This window comes from Varanus komodoensis, unplaced genomic scaffold (assembly GCF_004798865.1).
Source record: "Varanus komodoensis strain SLA01 unplaced genomic scaffold, ASM479886v1 scaffold77, whole genome shotgun sequence".
NCBI lineage: Eukaryota > Metazoa > Chordata > Lepidosauria > Squamata > Varanidae > Varanus > Varanus komodoensis.
The window spans coordinates 2,213,978-2,233,612 of NW_025336442.1; the positions used below are offsets into that span (position 1 = coordinate 2,213,978).

The following is a 19,635-nucleotide window of genomic DNA, read 5'->3' on the forward strand; positions in this document are numbered from 1 at the left end:
GAGGGGGAGAGTGAGCTCTGCGCACGCGCCCAGCAGCTCTCCGCTCCCTCCGCCGCCCCCTCTACGAGAGAGGATCGGCAGGCGCCTGCGCAGAGCGAGAGACGGCTCTCCCAGGGCGCGCGCGTGCAGGAGCGCCTGTGTCTGTATCTCTTTCTATGTTATGGGGGGGGGGTGTCCTGCGGTCGCGACTGCGCATGCGCAGAAGGCTCCCTCCGTTTTCCTTCACACACAGCGCGAGCGCGCGAGGGGGAAGGGTAGAAACTGCGCGTGCGCAGTTTCTACCCTTCCCCTCCGTCTGTGTGAGCGCGCACGCTCTGAATCGTCACTTTGCCTCCGTCGGAGCGAACGCTTCCTCGCGCGCGCGTGTGGGGGGGGGGTAGAGAACTACGCAGGCGCGGAAATGCCCCTACGCCTCCCTCAGAGCGCGGGAGGGGAAAGCGGGCAACTTGCGCGCGCGCAGAAGCTTCTCCTTCTCTTTCTCTTCCCCCGTCCTAGGGCGCCGGGTGAGGGAACGCGCAAGCGTAGAAGCGTTTCCTCCCCTCTCCAGTTCCTTTTTCTTCCCTTTTGGGGGCCGTGTTGAAGCAACTACGCAGGCGTAGATTTCGGGGGGGGGGTTACAATAAGAACGCGTGAGCGATTGCACATGCGCACAGGCTCAATCTCTATGCCCCTCCAGACGAGAACAAGGATGAAGGACTGCCCATGCGCCCATCTCCGCATCGGGTAGAGAAACGGACGTCAGCGTGAAAACTCCCGCCTGCCTTCGGGTATGCTGCGCAAGCGCGTTACTGCATTCCCTCGAATCGGGGCGCTGAGGGGAAAAGGGACACGAGCAGCTACTACAGAAACCAGGACAGGGGCGTCTGCGCATGCGCAGAAAATCCCCGTAACACTTTTTAAATAAAAGTGGCAACGTCTCCAACGCAGGCTTTAAGCCCCGCCTATGTCACTCTCTGATTGGCCGCCGGGACTCCAAGTGGAGACAAAATATGCATATGTATGAGGCGGTTGCGGCTGGGAACGGGCTTTCTCGCGCCCTGGAACAGCGGGAGGGGGAAAGCTCACCTGGCCGGCAGGTGATGCGCCGCACTTTGGGATGCTGCGCTGGGCGCCCCAGGCAGGCACGGTCGTCTCGGCGAGGATTTATCTTGCGTCGTTTCATTTCTCCTTTAAAGTTGCATTTACTATGGCACGCGAGAATTGAAACAATATTAGTTGACACCCGAAAGTTTCCTTTCGTAAAACTTCTGTAACTTTAAATCTCGTATTAATTTTTCATTATTCGAAACAATAGAATTTCACATCCAGAAGTTTCATTTTGCAAACCTTTTTTACTTTTATTCATTAAATAATATTTTAAATTTATTATTCAAAAGGTAGCTTTGCACCCAAACCATTCCCTTGGCAAATCTCTTGCTATCTCTATCATTTATGACATCATGAATGTTATTACATTTATACTCCTGCTTATTTTCCCTCTTCCAAGAAAGCCAAAGTGACTTTCAAGGTTCTCTGCACTTGATCGGCCCATCAGTCCTGCCAGCTCATGCTGGGGGCCAGTAACTGGTCTAAGTTACTCTGTGAGCCCAGCTGGGACCACGTCCAAGTCCCAGACCAGGATTCTGCTACAGCACCTCGCTCGCACATTATTTCTTACTCAAAACAGTCCTTTTGCAAGCCGTTTTTAAAATGATGTCATGACTAGGTTGCCATCAATTCTCTTAGGGTGCAATTCTTCAAGCAACTTGGCTACAGCCTCTTCTCTCCCTATCCTTTTTTCCTCATGTGTCATCATTTTTTTAAAGATTGTTAATGTGTGGGCACAGACTGTCTTTTTTTGCTAATATGCTCAAGGAGTCTTTAAATGCATGAATAGATAAAATATAAACAATTTAAAAGCTTACATCCAATGATTTCAAAGTGCTGTACACACATTAACAAAACATGAAAGATTTTATTTTTAAATAAAAAATAAAGTTTGCATAAACAGATATGTTTTCAACATCCACCTTAAAAATAAAGGATTGGCCATGTCTGACTTTGGGGAAGCTGAGAGTCCACAGCAGTTTGACATAGTCGATGGTGGAAATGCATGGCTTTTTCAGTATTTTAGGGTGGGTTTCATCTGAATAGTTTAGCCAGAGCAAAGAACATACCCATCAAATTCAGCTTGACCTTTAGCTCTTAAAGGGCTCCTCTAAAGTATCCTAGGGAAAACCACATGCTCCCTCCATCATGTAGCAGCAATTTCTTTTTACAGTGAAATCCCAACATTTTGCTTCTTGCAGAGAATCCAAGGCGGTTTACATCCTTCTCTTATCGTCACAACAACCCTGTGAGGTAGGTGAGGCACAGGGTTAGTGACAAGCCCAAGGACATCCAGTGAGCTTCAGGGCCTAGGCTGCATTAGCAAGGAGGGGCGTCTTCAGGAGGGCTTTTGTCCATGGGCCCCTGACAGATGCCCAACCTGGCTGCTTTTAATGGTGGCCCTGCATAGTACAGACGAGGCAATTCATTTGCACAAGACGGAGTAATGGCTGCCAGCCAGGAGAGCTTTAAAATGGGCAAAGGCATGGAAGGGCAGGCTATCCGTGGATCCAAGCTACCTCTGGCAGCAGGAGCAGTGTGTCTGTGTACCCCGGTACCCAGCGGCTGGGGAATGATGGTTGCAGCTGTTCTCGTGTTTCCTGTTTGTGCAGCAGGATGGCCACTGTGGAAACACCATGTTGGAAGGGATGGGCCCTACATCTTGGTAGTTTACCATGGGATGAGCTTGGTCTAGCACTCTTGGCAGGTGAAGCTCAGGACAAAAGAGAGGCAGACTGACAACTCTTTCCAAATTTCCACTGGTGTCATTTATAATCCTGAACCTTAACTTTGAATGTCAAGCCTGAAGGAAAAAAGCACACAGCCCTGCACTGAGATGGGTTAAATTCTGCCCTCCCTTTAATCAAATATTTATTTATTTACTATACCTCCCAAAAGCTGAAGCAGTTGCTAAAAAGAGTGGCTAAAAAATAGTTCAAAATTGTTTGATGATTGCTGGGTACAGCATCTGCTTTTCTGAATGTCCATAGAAATCATCTGGATTCTGTTAATTTCCCCACACGTCATTAAAATCAATTGAGTTTTGGAATGGTCATGGATGGGCTCACTAGACCTTTCTAAACTTCTTGGAGACCTTTTGGGATGCAATGAACTGAGCTTGCAAATAGCCAGAGGAATTTAGCCAGCACTCAGTGATCAGTGTGAATCAGGGGTGTCCCTCAACCCCGCAGGAAATCCTGGGAAGCTTAGGATGTGTGAAACGGGCGTGTCTGTCCAGCCACCCTGCAAGGGAGGTTCACCTATATGCCTTACAGGTAAGCAGCGTGACACACCCTCCCTCTCGACCTCTCAATCTTTTGTTGGTGTCTTTCCTCTGTTTGGGGTAATTTATATATGGCCACCTTCTGTGGGGATGAAATTCATGCTGCCCACATGCCTTGCAACCCCCTGGTGAGGTTTATCCATTATCATTTGCTTTTTAACATTTAAGAATAATTATTCCTAGCAGCCTCTTGTCGCTGTCAGAGAGTGTGCATGCTCAGCTTTTAGCTTGAGCTGAGCCTAAAATGGTGGCCACGGGCATGGTTGTTGCAGAGGGAGGAAGCTCTTGGCTCTCACAGGGGTCAACAGAATGAAATTTTACTTCAGGTTAAGAAAGGGTACGGGAGGGCAATAAGGAAGGCATTTTTGATGCAACGGTTGGTTATTCATTACATCTTTATGCCATCTAGTAGCTGAAGCTCTCTAGGCAGTTCACAACCATTTAAAAATGCAGTATAAAACAGGAATATGTAAATATTTAAAACTACAATATAAAAGAGAAGTAAAAGCATCAGAACATTTTGTGGAATTGCAGGGCAGGTCAAAAGGTTGCGATGAAGGTCCCAGCACAAAATGGCTACTTGATTGGCACAAGGTTGACGAGGAGAGGAGAGGAGCGACGAATCAGAGGGGGGCATGTGGGAGCGACTGCTGCTTTTGCAGCTTTCCTGGGCATGTTTAGGCGAATAGTTCTGATACCATTATTTATTTTCTGAGCGAAAGGGGCTGGTTGCACACGATGCCCGAGAGCTGCCAAGACGGTCGCACGGAGCGCACGTGCTGTGGCAGCAGGCAGAGTATTTGCCCGCTTGGTATTTTTTCCAGGTAACTGACTTACTGGCGGGCTTGGGGTGATGCTAACAGTACATATGGCAGAGCCAAGACAATTGCCCAGGTGCTCTAAGATCCCCATTGTTTAAAGCTTAAATTATCTTTAAACTAAAAACAAAACACAAAAGAATTAACTCAGAAGCTTCTGTGGGGAACATGTTCTAACGCCATCTTTTCTTTCCCTGAAGCCCTTCGCTCCACATAAGGTACCACATTGGAGTGTTCCTTTTTTAAAACCAGCAGTGTTCCTTGCGTCAGTTTGTTCTGCAAGTGTGTCAGATTTTGATGTATATAAGCCAACAGCAGTTTACAAGAGGAGGCAACGTTCCTTCATGTCATTGTAGGAAAGTACAAAAAAAAAAACAACACGCACATTTTGCGCCACTGATGGCTGAGAAAATGGCACACAAATAAGCAGATATCCAAATCATTGGCTTTGATGGCATATGAAGGGTCTATTTCAGCTACTTTTTCTTGTAAGGTCCCAACTGTTTCAAACTTGTTTGAAGGTACAATCCTATGCAAGTTTAAAGAGGACATTTGGTAGCCATTTCTCCCTTTGTCTAAACTTGCAGGGGATTGGACCCTTAGTTGTGCAAATTGTTCCATATACTGTTTCAAATGTTGCCATTTCATGCTGTTTTTCAATTGTTTTTGATATTTGTATGGTCCAAATGTATTGCCTGTCTTGGGAACCGTTGCAAACTCCTTGCAGCACTTTAGTTATTGGTTTGTATAAAAAATGAAATTATTTATCATTATAGCTGTCTGGGGAATGCTGGAAGTAGTAGCCCTTTTTGCTGTTGATACATGCGTATAATTGTCTTCTTTTGTAATACTTGTATTTATTTTGCCCCTGCAGTGTGATAACTGAAACATAGAAACCTAGAAAACAGAGCGAGTCAGAAAGGGCCTCCCAGGCCATCTAGTCTGAGCTCCAGCACCAGCCGGCTCCGCTCACGACATGCCCACCATGTGCATGTCCAGCCTATCTTTGAACACCCTCACCCATGAGGCCTCAACGACCTCCCGTGGAAACCCATTCTACACCCTCGGGGTCCTGACTGTCAGGATGTGCTTCCTGGCATCCAAACGAAACCTTAGCTCCCTGAGCTTTGCTCCGTTGGAGCACGTTCTGCCTTCCTCTGCAGGGGAGAACAGGTCTCTGCCCACCTCCGTGTGACATCCCCTCACACACCTGTATGTCGCCAACAGATCCCCCCCGAGTCTCCTCTTCTTCAGGCTGAAAAGACCCAGTTCCCCCAGTCTCGCCTCATACCCCATCCCCTGCAAACCGGCCACCAACCTTGTGGCCCTACGCTGCACTGACTTCAACCTGGCTATATCCTTTCTGTAATGAGGGACCTAAAACTGAACACAATACTCCAGTTGCAGGCGCACCAGAGTTGTATAGTGGTAGTAATACCTCTCTCGATCTAGAAGCCACACTTCTGGCTATGCAACCACAGGTGGCGTTTGCCCTCTTGACCACCGCATCACACGGCTGACTCATGTTTAGCCTGCAGTCAACCAGCACCCCGAGGTCCCTTTCACAAGTGCTGCTCTCCAGCCACTTATCACCTAACCTGTACTTATGACAGCTATTCCTGTGCCCCAAGTGCAAGACCTTGAACTTCTCCACATTGAACGCCATCCTGTTGTCTTCTGCCCACTTCCTCAGTTGTGGCCACTGCTCCAGTTTTAGTGTCGTTTGCGAATTTGATCAGCAGACTGTTCACCCCTTCTTCCATGTCGTTAATGAAAAGATTAAACAGGATCGGCCCCAGGACAGAGCCCTGGGGGACCCCGCTTGTCACTGGCCGCCATCCTGATGATTCCCCATTAATGGTTACCTTCTGCTTTCGGTCAGTCAACCATGCCCTAATCCACCGGACAGTGCTTTGGTGTATCCCAAAACTCCTCAGTTTCTCCACCAGGATATAATGGGGCACTTTGTCAAAGGCCTTGCTGAAATCCAGGTATACCACATCCACTGCATCCCCTCCATCCAGCCACCTCGAAACCTTGTCATAAATTCCACAAGGTTTGTCTGGCAGGACCTGTTTTTGCGGAAGCTGTGTTGTGTGGCTGTCAGCCTCCCTTCCCTATCTAGCATCACTAGATCTCTATTATGAGCCTTTCCATTGTTTTTCCTACAATGGATGTGAGGCTAACCGGTCTATAATTCCCCATGTCCTTTCTACTACCCTTTTTGAAAATTGGGACCACTGATGTATTTTACATTGTATTTTAAAACTGTATTTTACATTGTGTTTGGGCACACTGGGTAGTTTTAAACTGATGATTTTACTGTGATTTTATTTGTATTATTTTGTTTTTAATTGTTATCATAAAATGGCTAAAGATGTATTTCATGGGGGGGCTATTGAATGCAACAAACTTCTATAAGCTGTGGCAAACTTGTCCAATGGTTAGAGGCTGTTGTAATTGCAGCCCAAACCAGCTGGCACTAGGGGGCACTCCAATCTAAGAGACAAACCTGAAAGGCCTTGTTGGGAAGCCCAAAAGCAGGACAGGTGAGGCTGAAAAACAGTGGCTGCGCCTTGCACTGTATCATATCCCATAAAATGACTGGTGTCCCTGCTGGACTGCAGCCTTTCTTAATACAGTTCATTGTTCTAATTCCTGGGTCATTCTCAACTTTGTCATCATCATCATCTTCATGAACCTGGGGTTTGATCTCCTGGAGAGATTAAGGGATCTGAAATGCTGCTGGTGTTATGGCATTGCGACACTGGGAAGGAACATCAGGTTTGATCACTGAATTCACACTAGAATCAGACAGGTCGTCTTTCCGGTGCTTGGCTCTCATGGCTGCCCAGTCTCTACTGATGTGGAGCCATCTTCAGGGACCACAGCCTTTTTCTGAGTGTTTGTATTCAGACATACCCCATTTAGGGACACCGACTTTAAGATTAGCTTGAGATGAGCTCACCCTACCACCCTAAATGGAGAGACTTTGCTCAGATTCAATCCCAAAGAGGAAAGCAATGCTGCGTTTGGTCTGTTTGGGAGCCAGTGTCACAGTAATTTCTTAGACTCTTCCGTTACAAAAACAGATCCCCTTGCTGAACTGCAGAAGGTCCATGCAGGCCTGTTCCTCATATGTAAGCCTTGCCACATTTTCCCCTCTTCTGGCACTCTGCAGTTCATAGCCATGTCCAGTGTGGCAGGAGGGGTGGTGTGTGCAGGGCGGGGTGGCCATGATAGAGAGGGGATAGATCCTTGTAAAGATCAAAAGGGGTTGGGGAGATCATGTACAGTTCCCTCGAGCGACTTGGAGCAAAAGTGGGACTTACCCACATTTCTGAGTCACTATGTGCATATGCGCACACCCACACACAAAGAGGTACTCCAGGGTTAGGCAACATGGTGCCTGCAAGCACCCATGTACCCCCCAGCGAGTTCCTTGGGACCCACCAAGGTGCTCTCCTCAGACCACTTCTTTCAAATGAACATATTTCATTGCTATTGGCTGGGATCACTTCAAAGCAAACGGGGGGCTCCAACTGTTGCCGTTTTCCATGCGTGCCTCTCGGCCACACAGTGACTTAGCCACAGTGCCAGCCTTTTTGTGAGGGTGCCCAGAAAATTTCTCAAGTTTCAAACATGCTCACAGGATCAAAAGATTTGCCTGCCAGAGGTACTCCAGGCCAACTGTGTTTAAAACAGAAAGTTTTATAAATGAAAAACCAACACATAACAACATGGAAAGGAAGAGCCAACAATCACTGTTCTGCTAAGGTCTACGCTAGTGGCAAAAATAGTACCTGCAAGAAATGAGGAATATTGTCACTTTCACAATGTATTTACACTTTTTTCTCTGGCCAATGAGAAGAGGAAATGTCTGGGCGCTCCGCTTTTCCTACGTTATTCAGACGAGCCGGCTTCAGTAGCGCCTGTTCATCTTCTTGAATTTCTCATAGTGATAGTCATCTGTCGCTTTTTCATTTGGAGGACGCTTGCGGTTCTGAGGCGAGCCTACAAAAGGAACGAACGGGAAGCTTAAAATAGACTTTGATCAACTTCAGAGAGGGGACAGAGGCGAGGCTTCAAGGACACATTTCAAACCTAATCCACCATTCATCCGGAACCGCAACATGGGCTCTGCAGTGGCAATCTGTTTTTACCACAGAAGCCAGATTTAACTCCTCCCCTCTTTCGGGCAACTGGAGGCAGGCGAGGATGCTGATCCGTTAATATAACACATAGGGAAGGTCAGGAACTGCAGCTTCCCCTGTGAGGGTAAAACAGCTGCAAGGAGTGGTAGTATTTTCTTCTTTGCTACTATGAATGCAAATCTGTTCTTCCTTGACAGAGTACGTCTCTGTCGGGGTAACAAAGGTCTATCGATTAACCACAACAGCGACACAGGACTTGCACAGAACCTGTACAGACAATCCGGATGCTGGGTCATAGAATCACGAGCCGTCACCCAGGCCAGCGCTCTGCTCTGCACAGCTACCTCGCAGCAACAGCATCCCAGAGAGTTGCCCATCCAGCTCCTGCTTAAGTACCTCCTGGTGGCGGAGGAGCCTCCAGCTCCTGAGGAAGTCTGCTCCACTGCTGCAGAGCCCTGACCATCAGGAAGTTTCTCCTACTGCCCGAGTTCCCCTTGTGCACCGCCAAGCTTTCCTGCCCCTCCTGACTGCTACTTTGAAAAAATGACGACGATGAAACTGGCAATTCCATGGTGTGGTGCGAAGAGAAGCGCTGGCTGCTGGCAAAGGAGTGTTTTGCTACCAGCCATGTGCACCACAGCAACCAGGTGCTCCCCTGCCACGGCAGCCATTTTGTGAGCGTGCACACACTTTCAGAATTCCAGATGTGCTGATCCAAAAAGGCCCTCATCGTAACCCTGAAATCTGCTTCCCTGCAATGGAATAGCAGTGGAGTTGGAAGGGGCCCGTGAGGCCATCAGCTCCAACCCCCGTTCCGTTTCCGCACACGCTCACCCATCCGGCTGCAGGCACCTGCCTTTCCTGCTCAGCAAAGGTGAGCTGGCATGTGAGCAGGTAGGCGACTGCTGGTTCTAGTCCGGCTTCCCTGTATATGTGGCAGTACTTCAGAAAGTTGAAGACAGTTATGTCTCCCCTTCATTTTCTCGTCTCCAGCCTAACGTATCTGCTCTTTCAATCATGTCTCCACATCACTCACCAGGCTGTCCCCTGTCCTCTGACTCACATTTGTCAGAGCCCTCCATAAAATGCCGCACCCAGAGCCAGGCATGGTGCAACGAGACCGGCACAAAATTGAAGGGAACTTTTGTGCTGGACACAATGCTTCTGTTAACCCAGCCTGAGATCATGACCTCCTTCTCAGCTGCCACACTGTGCTGCTGGCTCATATCATCATGATGAAATGTCCTTCAAGTTATTTTCAGTTCATTATTATTATGGAAGAAGACAAGTGCATCTTCCTTAGATGTACCAGAATTCCCTATAAAGTTATTGCAGGAACTTACTCTCAGGTTCTGGTTTCTCTGTATCTCCCACTCTCAAGGGACGGGCTTTGGGTTCTTCTTTATTTCTTCTTACTGGTGCGTGCAGTTCTTCATGATAAACTAGAAAGAGAAACCAGCCGATCCAGCCTCTTAGCACAGCGTAACAACACGCAGAAAATGGGCTGGCTCAGATGTGGTCCAAGCTCATGGTTTGACCCGTGAGTGAACTTTGAAGGACCCTTGGATTATTGCCGTTACCTTCACCTTCCCTCACAAGCTTTGCTTTCGTTACTTCCTTGTTTCAACTCAAACCACGATTTGCACCAGCGCTCAAATGCTAGTCAGTAGGGAAAGTGCAAAACATGGCTTAACAGGTTCAGGTGAACAGCAGATTATAGCTTGTCTTACAGCAGGGACTATGCACCGGAAGAGGAAACAGGCAGGCTGGGAGGGCCTGAAAAGCCGATTTGCGTAGCATCAGGCTGCAACTTGGCACTATGTCTTCAACAGCCTAAATCATTACATGGTAGTTAATTAAGTACACCATTCAATTGGCACTCATCAAACCGAGCCACGAGGAAAAATGATCAGGTGCTCTTAGGGTTTGTAACACTCAGTACAATTTATGCATTTTTATAGGCCTCCGCGTTGCCTCTCCAGTTCAAATGATGTCCTCAAGGCAGCATTCTGATGCTGAAAAGGATGCAAATTAAGCATACGCTGCAACACGGTGCTGCAGCGCATTAACCACCAGCTCAGCGGAATGCTGCTGCCATCGGGTGCACTGCAGTAACTTGCCTGTGATGCCAGTGGCCGTTCAGTGCCCCCCTTCTCCCTGAATGACCTCCGTTCCACCCGAACACTGCAGCAACACTTGTGGAATTCCAAGGCTGGCGTCCAAGCGTGCTTGTTCTCCTCCGGCCTCCCACCCCACCATCTCTGCTTCCTCCGCACCGTGCCTGTTAGAGCGTGGGCCTGTGGGCAGGACCGGCCTTGCTGTTCAATCTGTGCAGTGCTGGGGAATGAACGCCCTGTGAATTTCAAGGCTCAGAGGTATTTACTGACAATGACAGAGCGCGCCTCTCGGGGGGCGTGAGGCAGGCGCGCCTTCGCTTCGGCTGCACACAGGGGCCCCAGAGCAAAGGATGTGTGTGTGTGTGTGTGTGTGTGTGTGTTGCATGCGCTGTGTGTCTCTGGGGGGAAGCTACCTAGGAGTGTAGGATCTTGCCTTGTGCTGCATCCGACCTGGGCCCCTCTAGTCCAACATGGCTCACACTGACTGGCAGTAGGCACCTCTCCAGGCACTGGGCGGAGTTTTTTCCTAGCCCTTCCCGAGATGCTGCTGGGACCCTTCGCCGCAAAGCAGAGCTGCCGCCGCCGAAGTGTGGCCATTCCCTGCCTGCTCCCGCCTCCGGCACGGACCGCCCGCTGCAGCATCGCCCCGCTGGGGCAGGCAGCCAAGGACCGCCACGCGGGAGCAGTCCCGCCAGGCCAGGATGCCGCGCGGGGGCCCCATGTGGCCAGTGGGCGTGCCGCCGGCCGGCCCTCGCCCGCAAGCACGCCGGACACGCAGCCGGAACTCACATCTGTTGTGCTGCACATAATTCACCGCCATGTTTGTGGGGACGAAGGAGGTCTCGCTGTCCTTCTTTTTATTCTGCTGCTCGGCAAGCAGCCGTGCCTTGGCCTCTTCGGTCGAGATTATGTTTTTGATCTTGGCTCTAGAACAACAACAAAAAAGAGGGTGAAAAGTGATGTACTATCCGTATGATGTTGCGACTGGCATTCTGGGGAAGAGGAGGGTAAGTCATGGCAGGCTGGGGTGCGCTCCTGCAGACCAAGCGAGAGGCTGCTGTTCGCAAGCTGTAGCAGCACATTTAGCTTCAGGGCGACGCAGTGCTCAAAGCAGGCATTTTGTGTGTGAAATTATTCTCTGCATGCCCATCATCGGACCAGGGGCGACAGGAGCCACACACCTGCCCTGTTAGGGAAAAGGCAGCTCCAGGTTCAGTCTAGCCTCCCACGAAGCAAATCCTTCTACTGTGCTTCCCCTGGCTGACTCCACCTGCCTACCACATCCACGCCCCTGGATTCCCAGCATCCCAGGCGCTCACATCTTGGAACATCACCGCTTTCTCAGCCAGATGGAAGACAGGCTGGTGAAGAAACGAACTCCCTAAGCCACCTACTCAATCCCAAGGTCCACCTCGGGAATGCCGTTCAGCATCTGATTGGACAGCATCTCCTCGGTCTTCTTGGCTGACGAGACTCGGATGCTCTCAGGGAGTTCGTACAGACAGTCCTCTGCGTTCTTCTGCTTCACTTTCTGCTCCTCATTTTCCACAATCCCCTTCCTCTTCTTCAGTTCGGTTTCAATATATTTCATCCTGAAGAGAAAGCCAACACGTCACACCAAGGGAACCGCAGCCCAGCTCATCTGCGAGCGGGAGTCTCCTTTTGGAAGGCCGTTGCTGCAGCGGGATCTTCGACTCTTTTTTTTTTTGCAGCCCCCAAAACATAAACGTCTCCCCATGGCTGGGAACGGGAGATGAGCTTCCTAGCTCAGGCAAGCCCAACTAAAGGAGGTTCAACTGAGTCCCCTACATCAGGAATTAGGGTTTTTTAAAAACAAAATTGCCATAAGTATGTTAATTAGCTTATTTAGGGTGAGAATGGTTATACCGTCAGCTACAACTCTTTGTGAATGGCCAGTGTTACCTTGCAATTATTTTCCATATTTAATTTCTTCCCATTGTTGACTATTTTCTCTCCCCAAGTCATTTCCTGATGTGGGAATCTGGAAACTATTGATTCTTTAGTGGAGAAACCCAACAACAGACCGTGTTGTTACTCTGTGTTGCTTAACCCCTAAAGAGCCCAGATTTTCCAAGTACATCATCACAAAACTGCCCAGAGACGGGAAAAGAGGAAGCAGATGATTCAGCAGGAACCAATCAGCACGCTCACTTGCCCCCTCACACTCACAAATAGCCCATGGTTAACAGGCCAGGAGGGATCTGAACATGCGGACCGGGTCCCTTGTGCAAAGGCTGGTGGCTTGCTCTAACTCCAGTTGCTGGTTGGGGCTTGAAGGGCAATGGGAAAAGGCTGCGGTTTCCATGGCCAGCTTGAGGGCTTCCTGAAGGTATCTACTCTGGGGCAGCCCCTCCCCAGCCTTCCGGGGAGTTCTAAGTCCCGTGTGCCCCACGGAAGGCGGCAGGCCAGGCGGGGCAGATGGGCCACCAGGTCTTGAAGGGACCACCGAACGTCTGAGACAGCCATGTTCTGATGTTTCCCAATAATCATGTTTTTGTAGCTTAACATGGGAAACTGCTTTGGATTCCATGGATTCCATGGAAGATACCGAATGGTCTTAAGTAAGATGAAAAAACCAGCCGGGGCCTGTGGGAAGCATTTGGTCTAACTTGGAGCTTCTTTTTTTTCTCAACATCAGGGGGTGGGAGGGACCTTGCTTGCGTGCAAAAGGAGCCCCCGCTGGAGCGCAGCAATGGCTCACATGTCCGCATCTTCGTCCCTCCTGTTGGTCTCGGCCGAAAAAGAGGTTCCGAGGTTGAGGTCCTCCTCCTCACTGATCCTGTGCAGGAGACAAACACAGAAAGACACCCCTATATTAGGAGGGGGGATTTAGGCCTTCCCACGGCCTGCCAATCATCAGGCAGCTTCCCAGCTTTTAGCGCATCCCGCCCCCACCCCACTACAAAGGAAACATTTCTCCTAAGGCTTAGTTATTGGTGGTAAGAGCTTCCAGTGAAAAAATTTGGTGGGTCTGGTCCTGCTCCTTTGGCCTTTGGCCACCCCGTCCCTGGAAGGCCTCTTCTTCGTCCCCCGAGAGCTGCTCAGAAAATGATTCTTGCTTTTGGCCTGAAAGAAGTTCAACCCCCGATCTTAAATTAATATCAACAGACTTACAACAGCAGAACTCGTCTGGGCTGAGCCCTTTTGCACTCGTACCTGCGGGGTACGATCTACAGTATTTGATGTGATTGTGCTTCCAAGAAAATACACATAGGATTAGGCGGATAGCAAACTGCTTCACACATTTCTCTAAATGGCTCAAGTTAAAAAGCTTTGAACTTCTTAGTTTCATCAATATCCATGGCAGATTTCCTGAGCATTAACATTTACCGTGCTGTGTACATGCGCCCATGCACGCATGTGCACTCGCTCGCTTTCTCCAAACAGTATGCAAGGTCTCTGCTCCAAGGAGCTTACAAGCTGCATTTCAACAGCAGAGAAAACAAAACGAGGGACGGGAGGAGGAGCCAAGCAGGTAGCAAGCGTGAGAGAGGAGGCCGCGGAGGCAAGGGCAAAGCAGGGTGAACGCAGGCACGCGGGAATTACGAATCGGCTCCCGGGCTCTTGTAGCTTTAGAACGGGGGTGGGAAATCCATGGGCCAAACATATGGAGAGCCACAACCTTTGATGAAGGAGGTATAGGCCAACTCTATAAAAACTTATACAATTAAAACAGTCATAGAAAGATATTGATGTTAAAAAGATAATTATTTAAGAGTATTAGAATTATTAAAACAATTAAAAACACTAAAATTGGCATAAAAGGATAGAGCTGGGTTGTGATAGAGGGATTTTGTGGCATCGCACCCACCTGTCCTTGCCTCGTTCTTTCAATTTCTTCATGTCTACCATTCCGCCAGTCTTTATCTTGAAGGGGTCATCCTGATGGGGAAGCGGGGGAAACGGCTGTCACATTCTTCGTTGCAAAGGTGCTCAGCACCTCTTTTGACCACAGGGAACTGGCTAGAGCACGGGTCCTCAAACTGCGGCCTGCGGGCTGGATCTGGCCCACCATGCCCATTTATCTGGCCTGCCATAGCTCGCCACACATGCGTGGTGAGGTGCCGGCTTGTTCGCAAGGAGAGCGTTTTGGACTCGCTCAAGGAAAAGGATCTCTGCACATGCAGCACCCCCAAGCCTGGCCTGCGCCACCTGCCCACACTGCCTTGGTGGCCTGCGCCCATCGCTGGCACCTTTCAACTGGCCCCCTGTTCGAAAAGTTTGAGGACCCCTGGGCTAGAGTGACGAGTGACCAAGGCATCAAAGCTGGCACGGGAAGCATGCTTGGGAGTTCTCCACTGTGCGTACGGCTGAATAAAACTGCGATACCGGAACCCTTTCCTGTCTTTTGCCACCCATCATAAGCCAGATCAACAGGTACCCATAATTTAGCGGATGGAGGGAGCAATGCAACAGCGTGGGAAAGCTCCCTGTGGGGAGCGGCTCCTGGTACCTGCACCCTGCGATATACTCTGAGGCCCCTTCCAGGAGTTCCTCCTGAAAGAAGTTCGGAAGACACCAACCAGAAAGAAAGAGATGGCGGGTCCCTGATTTCTGGGGCCCAGTTGGTGCCCACACTGTTGCCTTCCTCTGTGCCCGGGCATCTGACAGAATGCCACACACTCTTTCGTATTTCATGCTTTGCTTTCACTGTTTTAAACTCTTGCATGCTTTCAGTCCTGGCTCTAACGGACCTTGAGTCTTTTTCTGAGAAGGGCCTAGGAGGGAGCAGGCTCTTGTGGGCCCCTGCATATTTCAGCCTTCAAGTTCTGAGTCTGGAGGCAACACGCTGGCCTTGGAGATGGGGATCTATGCGCTGCACCCCTGCCTGTCTGCCCCTCAGAGCTGCCAAGGAACAGACCTCCCTGAAGCTCAAAAGGGAAGCCGATGGGGTAGAGGGAGCAGGGAGGGCGGGAGAGGAGGAGACCACAGTGGCCAAGGTACAAGGTTTCCTGGGTCCCCTGCAGCCACCCCCACTTCTGAAGTGCCTCAGGGAGCTGCCTAGCTAGGATGCAGCACAGAAGGTGCAAGGGGGCAAAGACACCTCCACAACTTCTCCCGCTCTGCACTGATGCTTGTCAGCCTCTGAGAGCGGTTTGTGGGCACTGCGGGTCCCCCGCTGTGTGGGTTTCATGAGACACGAAGAGTCAAATCCGGGACTGCAGTCCACCGCTCTGCCAGTGACGGCCATCCGCCTCCTAAGGCAGTGAGCAGCCTGGAACGCCGCATGGCATAAGAGGCTATTCCATGTCCCTACTGCCTTTCCTGTGGCGTCTGTGGACAAACGTGACCTGGATTTTGAGTAAAACCCATCAGATTCAGAGACAAAAACAGTCAGACCTAAACAAGCTTCAAATAAATGTATTAAGAACTTACGAGCTGCGCTGGACCAGACTCCTGGGCCACCTAGTCCAGCATTCTGTTCACAGAGTGGCCAACCAGCCATCCACGAGAAACCCACAAGGAGGACCAGAATGCCACAGCACCCTCCAGCCCATGTTCCCCAACAACTGGTGGGCACAGGCATACTGCGTATATGTATAAGTAATACCAGTATTTGTAGTCACTTCTCCTCTGAGCACTGGTCCTGTCCCCTTTAAAAGCCATCCCATTCAGTAGCCAACACAACTTCTTGTGGAAATTAATTCCATAGTTGTATGTCCAACAAGTACCAAACCCATCCGTCAAGGCTAGCTTGATTCCATAATTTCTGCTGAAGCAGACATTTGTGCAAATTAATCAGGCCTAAACATTAATTTACTTGACACATCGAGAGGGAAAATAAGAAAGAGGGTATGGGTAAAATAAGTAACTTCTGGTATCCGGCTTTCCTGAACTTACCACCAATGTTGTCTCTTCTTGTAATTTCTCTCCCACAAGCAGAGCAGCAGCACTCAGGAAAAAACACAGAGAAAGAAGAGAAACTCAAGTCAAGCCAGAAGAAGGCCTATTTTCTTCAGAAGCCTGTCAGCAAGACACTAAACATATTTTCTGTTTGCTTTGCTTCCTCAAGCCTAGAACCTGCCCTGAACTCACAGCAATTTCTATGAATGCTACTCAAATTACTCTTACCCAGCAAGAATGCTAGAAACTGTTCAAAAGAAATCCTGTGATTCTGGGGAAGCCAGCATTCCACCCACATCACAACGTTCAAGCTTACATGGGAACATGTGAGGAACTTTGAGGTTCTTACCCAGTATCACTTACCTCACTCCATTTGGTCTCCTCCTGAGATTCTGCACTTCTTTTGCTTCCTCCAGTTTTAATCTGGAGAGGGAAAGGGAGGAAAACAGAATAGTTTTAAGATATTAGTGGCTCTGTGGGAAAGAAGATAGTGGAAGGGAGACAAGAGCAAGTCAAGTGAACATCAGGGCCTGCTCCAGTAGAGCTATCCCTCTGCTCCTGGGATATGAGAAGAGAAGCCATCCCACCAGCCCTGCCCTGCAGCTGTGCTTCATTTTCCCTTTCTCTCCCCATCGCATTTCTGCAATCAAGCAAAAAAGACACAGCACACAAGGCAACGGGGGGGCATTTTCCTCCCTCTTTTTTAATACTAGACCAAGCAAGTCATCCCATGAAACTGACTAGTAGGAGACTCAGGACAGAGAAAGGAAGGCCTTCTTCACACAAAACTGAGCTATGGAAATTTAACTGTGTTGCTACAAAATGTAGCGACAACCACCAATCTGGATGGCTTCAGAAGGGAATTAGCCACAGTCCAGGTGACCCATGCGCAGTAAGGGTGTATTCCTGTGTATACGTAGAAAAAATCCGAATTCCCAGGATTTTGTTGGGAACTGTAGGACTTGCTTCTGCCTAGACATGCATAAGACTGCACCGTAAAAGCGCCAGTTGTGGCGGTATATGGGGCGCGGGCATGACTTACTTGTGGGCTTCCCACACAGGCACCTGGCTGGCCACCGTGTGAACAGCGGGACAAAACCGCCCCTAAGTCTGATCCTGCACAAGTACCGAAGAGCCCTGCTGGGCTCAAGGGTGCGTCTACTCTGTGTGCAATCTCCAACACCCCAGTACTTAAAAAGAGGGGCATGCCCCCCACGCACCCACCGAACTTCCTCAGCGACCTGCTCGTCCTCCTCCTCGTCCTCGGAGTCCACTTTCCTTCGACGAAAAGCCTTCCCTGCCGGCATGATCCAAGCTGCGCGGTGAACAAACGCCGCCGATCGCTGTGCTGGAACAACAACAATGGCCGCTTTTGCTTCCTGCCCTGCCGCGCGCGATGGTGACGCAAAGAGTCCGCGCCGAAGCCACGGCCGCGGGGTTTTACTAAGTTAGGGCAATGGGATTCTGGGCGGGAGGGGTCGGCTAGAGTTAGGTGAGGAGGGAGAAGCGGAACATAGACATAAAACTATAGATTGCTAATCCTACTGTCTGATTAGGGAACTTCTCAGGGTTTTTAGGCGGTTTTTTTTCTAGAAGAACTTTAAAATAAATTTAATATAATGTAATAAATTTAAATAAATTTATGGATTAAAATACATGTCAGCATACCTTGATTAAAATATTTTAAATAAATTGGTACCAAAATGTCAGGTGGCACCCTGACTCTGAAACCAGTTCCTCAAAGAGGTCCACCTGATATCCTCTCTCTACAAATTTTGGCACCTTTTATTCACCCAATATTTTCAGAAAGTAATTTTTAAGAGATTTATATGGTATTACTCTCTATCTTAGTGCTACTGTGCCTTTGGTTTAATTGAATCATGGTTGTTGTGAGGTTTTATTGTGGGCTTTACTGTGTTTTATTGCTGTTATTTTACTGCTATAGTACATATGTCTAATTTAATGTTGTTTTGTTGTGTATGTTGTTCCTATTATATTTTGTATGCCACCACGAGAATCTTCCTGGCTAGTGAGGTAGAAATGTAATAAATAAATAACAAAATGGGTGTGCAGAATTGGGATGCTCCCACTGAGAAGGCCATTGCCTCTTTCTGAGCCTTCCTCCATGATGGACATAGTGTATGAGTATGTTCATATCCGGAGAGTTGGTCTATTGGGTACTGCAGTTCTGAGCTGATTTGGGCTCAGAAATGTACAGACAGCTAGTGCAAGCTGGCCAAAATTGGTGTTACATGTTTGACCTTCTTGCCCGTTATCAAACCACCAAATTTTGCATGAGCTGCAGCTCCTGTATCATTTTTCAAGGCAGCCTCATGTAGAGGGCATTGCAGTCATCTAACTTGGTAGTTAGCAGAGTGGACGACTGAAGCCACCTTTATCCCTGTCCTGCTAGGAGAGAAGCTGGGCGTCTGGGCAAAGCTGCTGCGAAAGCATTCCATGCCACAGAGGACATCTCAAGTGATGAAGGTGGCTCCTGGAAGCCCCCTAAGTCATGAAGTGCAATGTCATCCAGAAAAGTTTGAGCACCCTCCCTCTCGTGCAAAGAGATGCAAAGAAATCGGTCATCAGCCCACTGATGGCGGTGCACTCCCAAATTTCAGGTGTTTATCTACACTCAACAGTTTTATTACCCAGTCTCAAATTCTCTCTCTCCAGATGCTACAATCGAGTTCTGGGGGCTTTCTCCAATCGCCACCTCCAAGGGAGGCTCAGAGAACAGCCTCTCAGTATTGGCCCCCTACTTATGTGATGGCTCCCCACTGAGGCCTGCCTGGCACCAAGCTTCTTTCTTTTTGGCACCAGGTAAAGACCATCCTCTATTGCAGGGCATTTAATTAGCCATTGGAGCCTGCTGGTTGTTTGACAGGGCCTTTTCAACATATGTTGTTTTTTCTGTTTTTATTTCGTTTTACATTTTCTATTGCTAACTTCTATGAAGCTTCAATATGTTTAAATTGTATAAAGGAACTAGAGATCAAATTGCCAATGTACGCTCGATCATGGAGAAAGCTAGGGAGTTCCAGAAAACATCTATTTCTGCTTCATTGGCTATGCTAAAGCCTTTGATTGTGTGGATCACAACAAATTGTGGCAAGTTCTTAAAGAGATGGGAGTCCCAGACCATCTTATTTGTCTCTTGAGAAACCTGTATGCGGGTCAAGAAGCAACAGTGAAAACTGGACATGGAACCACTGATGGGTTCAAAACTGGGAAAGGAGTTTGGCAAGGTTGTATATTGTCGCCCTGCCTTTCTCATGATATGCTCTGCATATAAGTTAAACAGGCAGGGC

General features: G+C 49.0%; 1 protein-coding gene across 2 annotated transcripts; it reads right to left on the bottom strand.

The window, feature by feature from the left end:
* Positions 1-7,879: 7,879 nt before the first annotated feature.
* Positions 7,880-17,708, bottom strand: CUNH9orf78 (chromosome unknown C9orf78 homolog). 2 transcript variants are annotated; one of them, XM_044453041.1, is made up of 10 exons: positions 17,549-17,708; positions 16,688-16,747; positions 16,322-16,373; positions 14,292-14,362; positions 13,182-13,259; positions 11,854-12,051; positions 11,249-11,385; positions 9,686-9,784; positions 8,091-8,202; positions 7,880-7,991 (listed from the first exon to the last, which is right to left on the bottom strand). In XM_044453041.1, exons 1-9 carry the CDS (start codon positions 17,629-17,631, stop codon positions 8,111-8,113), a joined length of 870 nt encoding a protein of 289 aa, XP_044308976.1. In that variant the 5' UTR covers positions 17,632-17,708; the 3' UTR covers positions 7,880-7,991; positions 8,091-8,110. The 2 variants fall into 2 exon arrangements, with proteins under 2 accessions (XP_044308976.1, XP_044308975.1); XM_044453040.1 differs by having other exon boundaries at positions 7,880-8,202.
* Positions 17,709-19,635: the final 1,927 nt, after the last annotated feature.

What these genes read in the sequence shown, in the direction of transcription:
- CUNH9orf78 (XM_044453041.1), bottom strand. Translation starts at nt 17,631, where the DNA reads ATGCCGGCAGGGAAGGCTTTTCGTCGAAGGAAAGTGGACTCCGAGGAC. An exon ending in AAAGAACGAGGCAAGGACAG is followed by an intron (nt 13,260 to 14,291) that starts GTGGGTGCGATG and finishes TCTCCTGCACAG; the next exon opens with GATCAGTGAGGAGGAGGACC. An exon ending in AGGGACGAAGATGCGGACAT is followed by an intron (nt 12,052 to 13,181) that starts GTGAGCCATTGC and finishes CTTTCTCTTCAG; the next exon opens with GATGAAATATATTGAAACCG.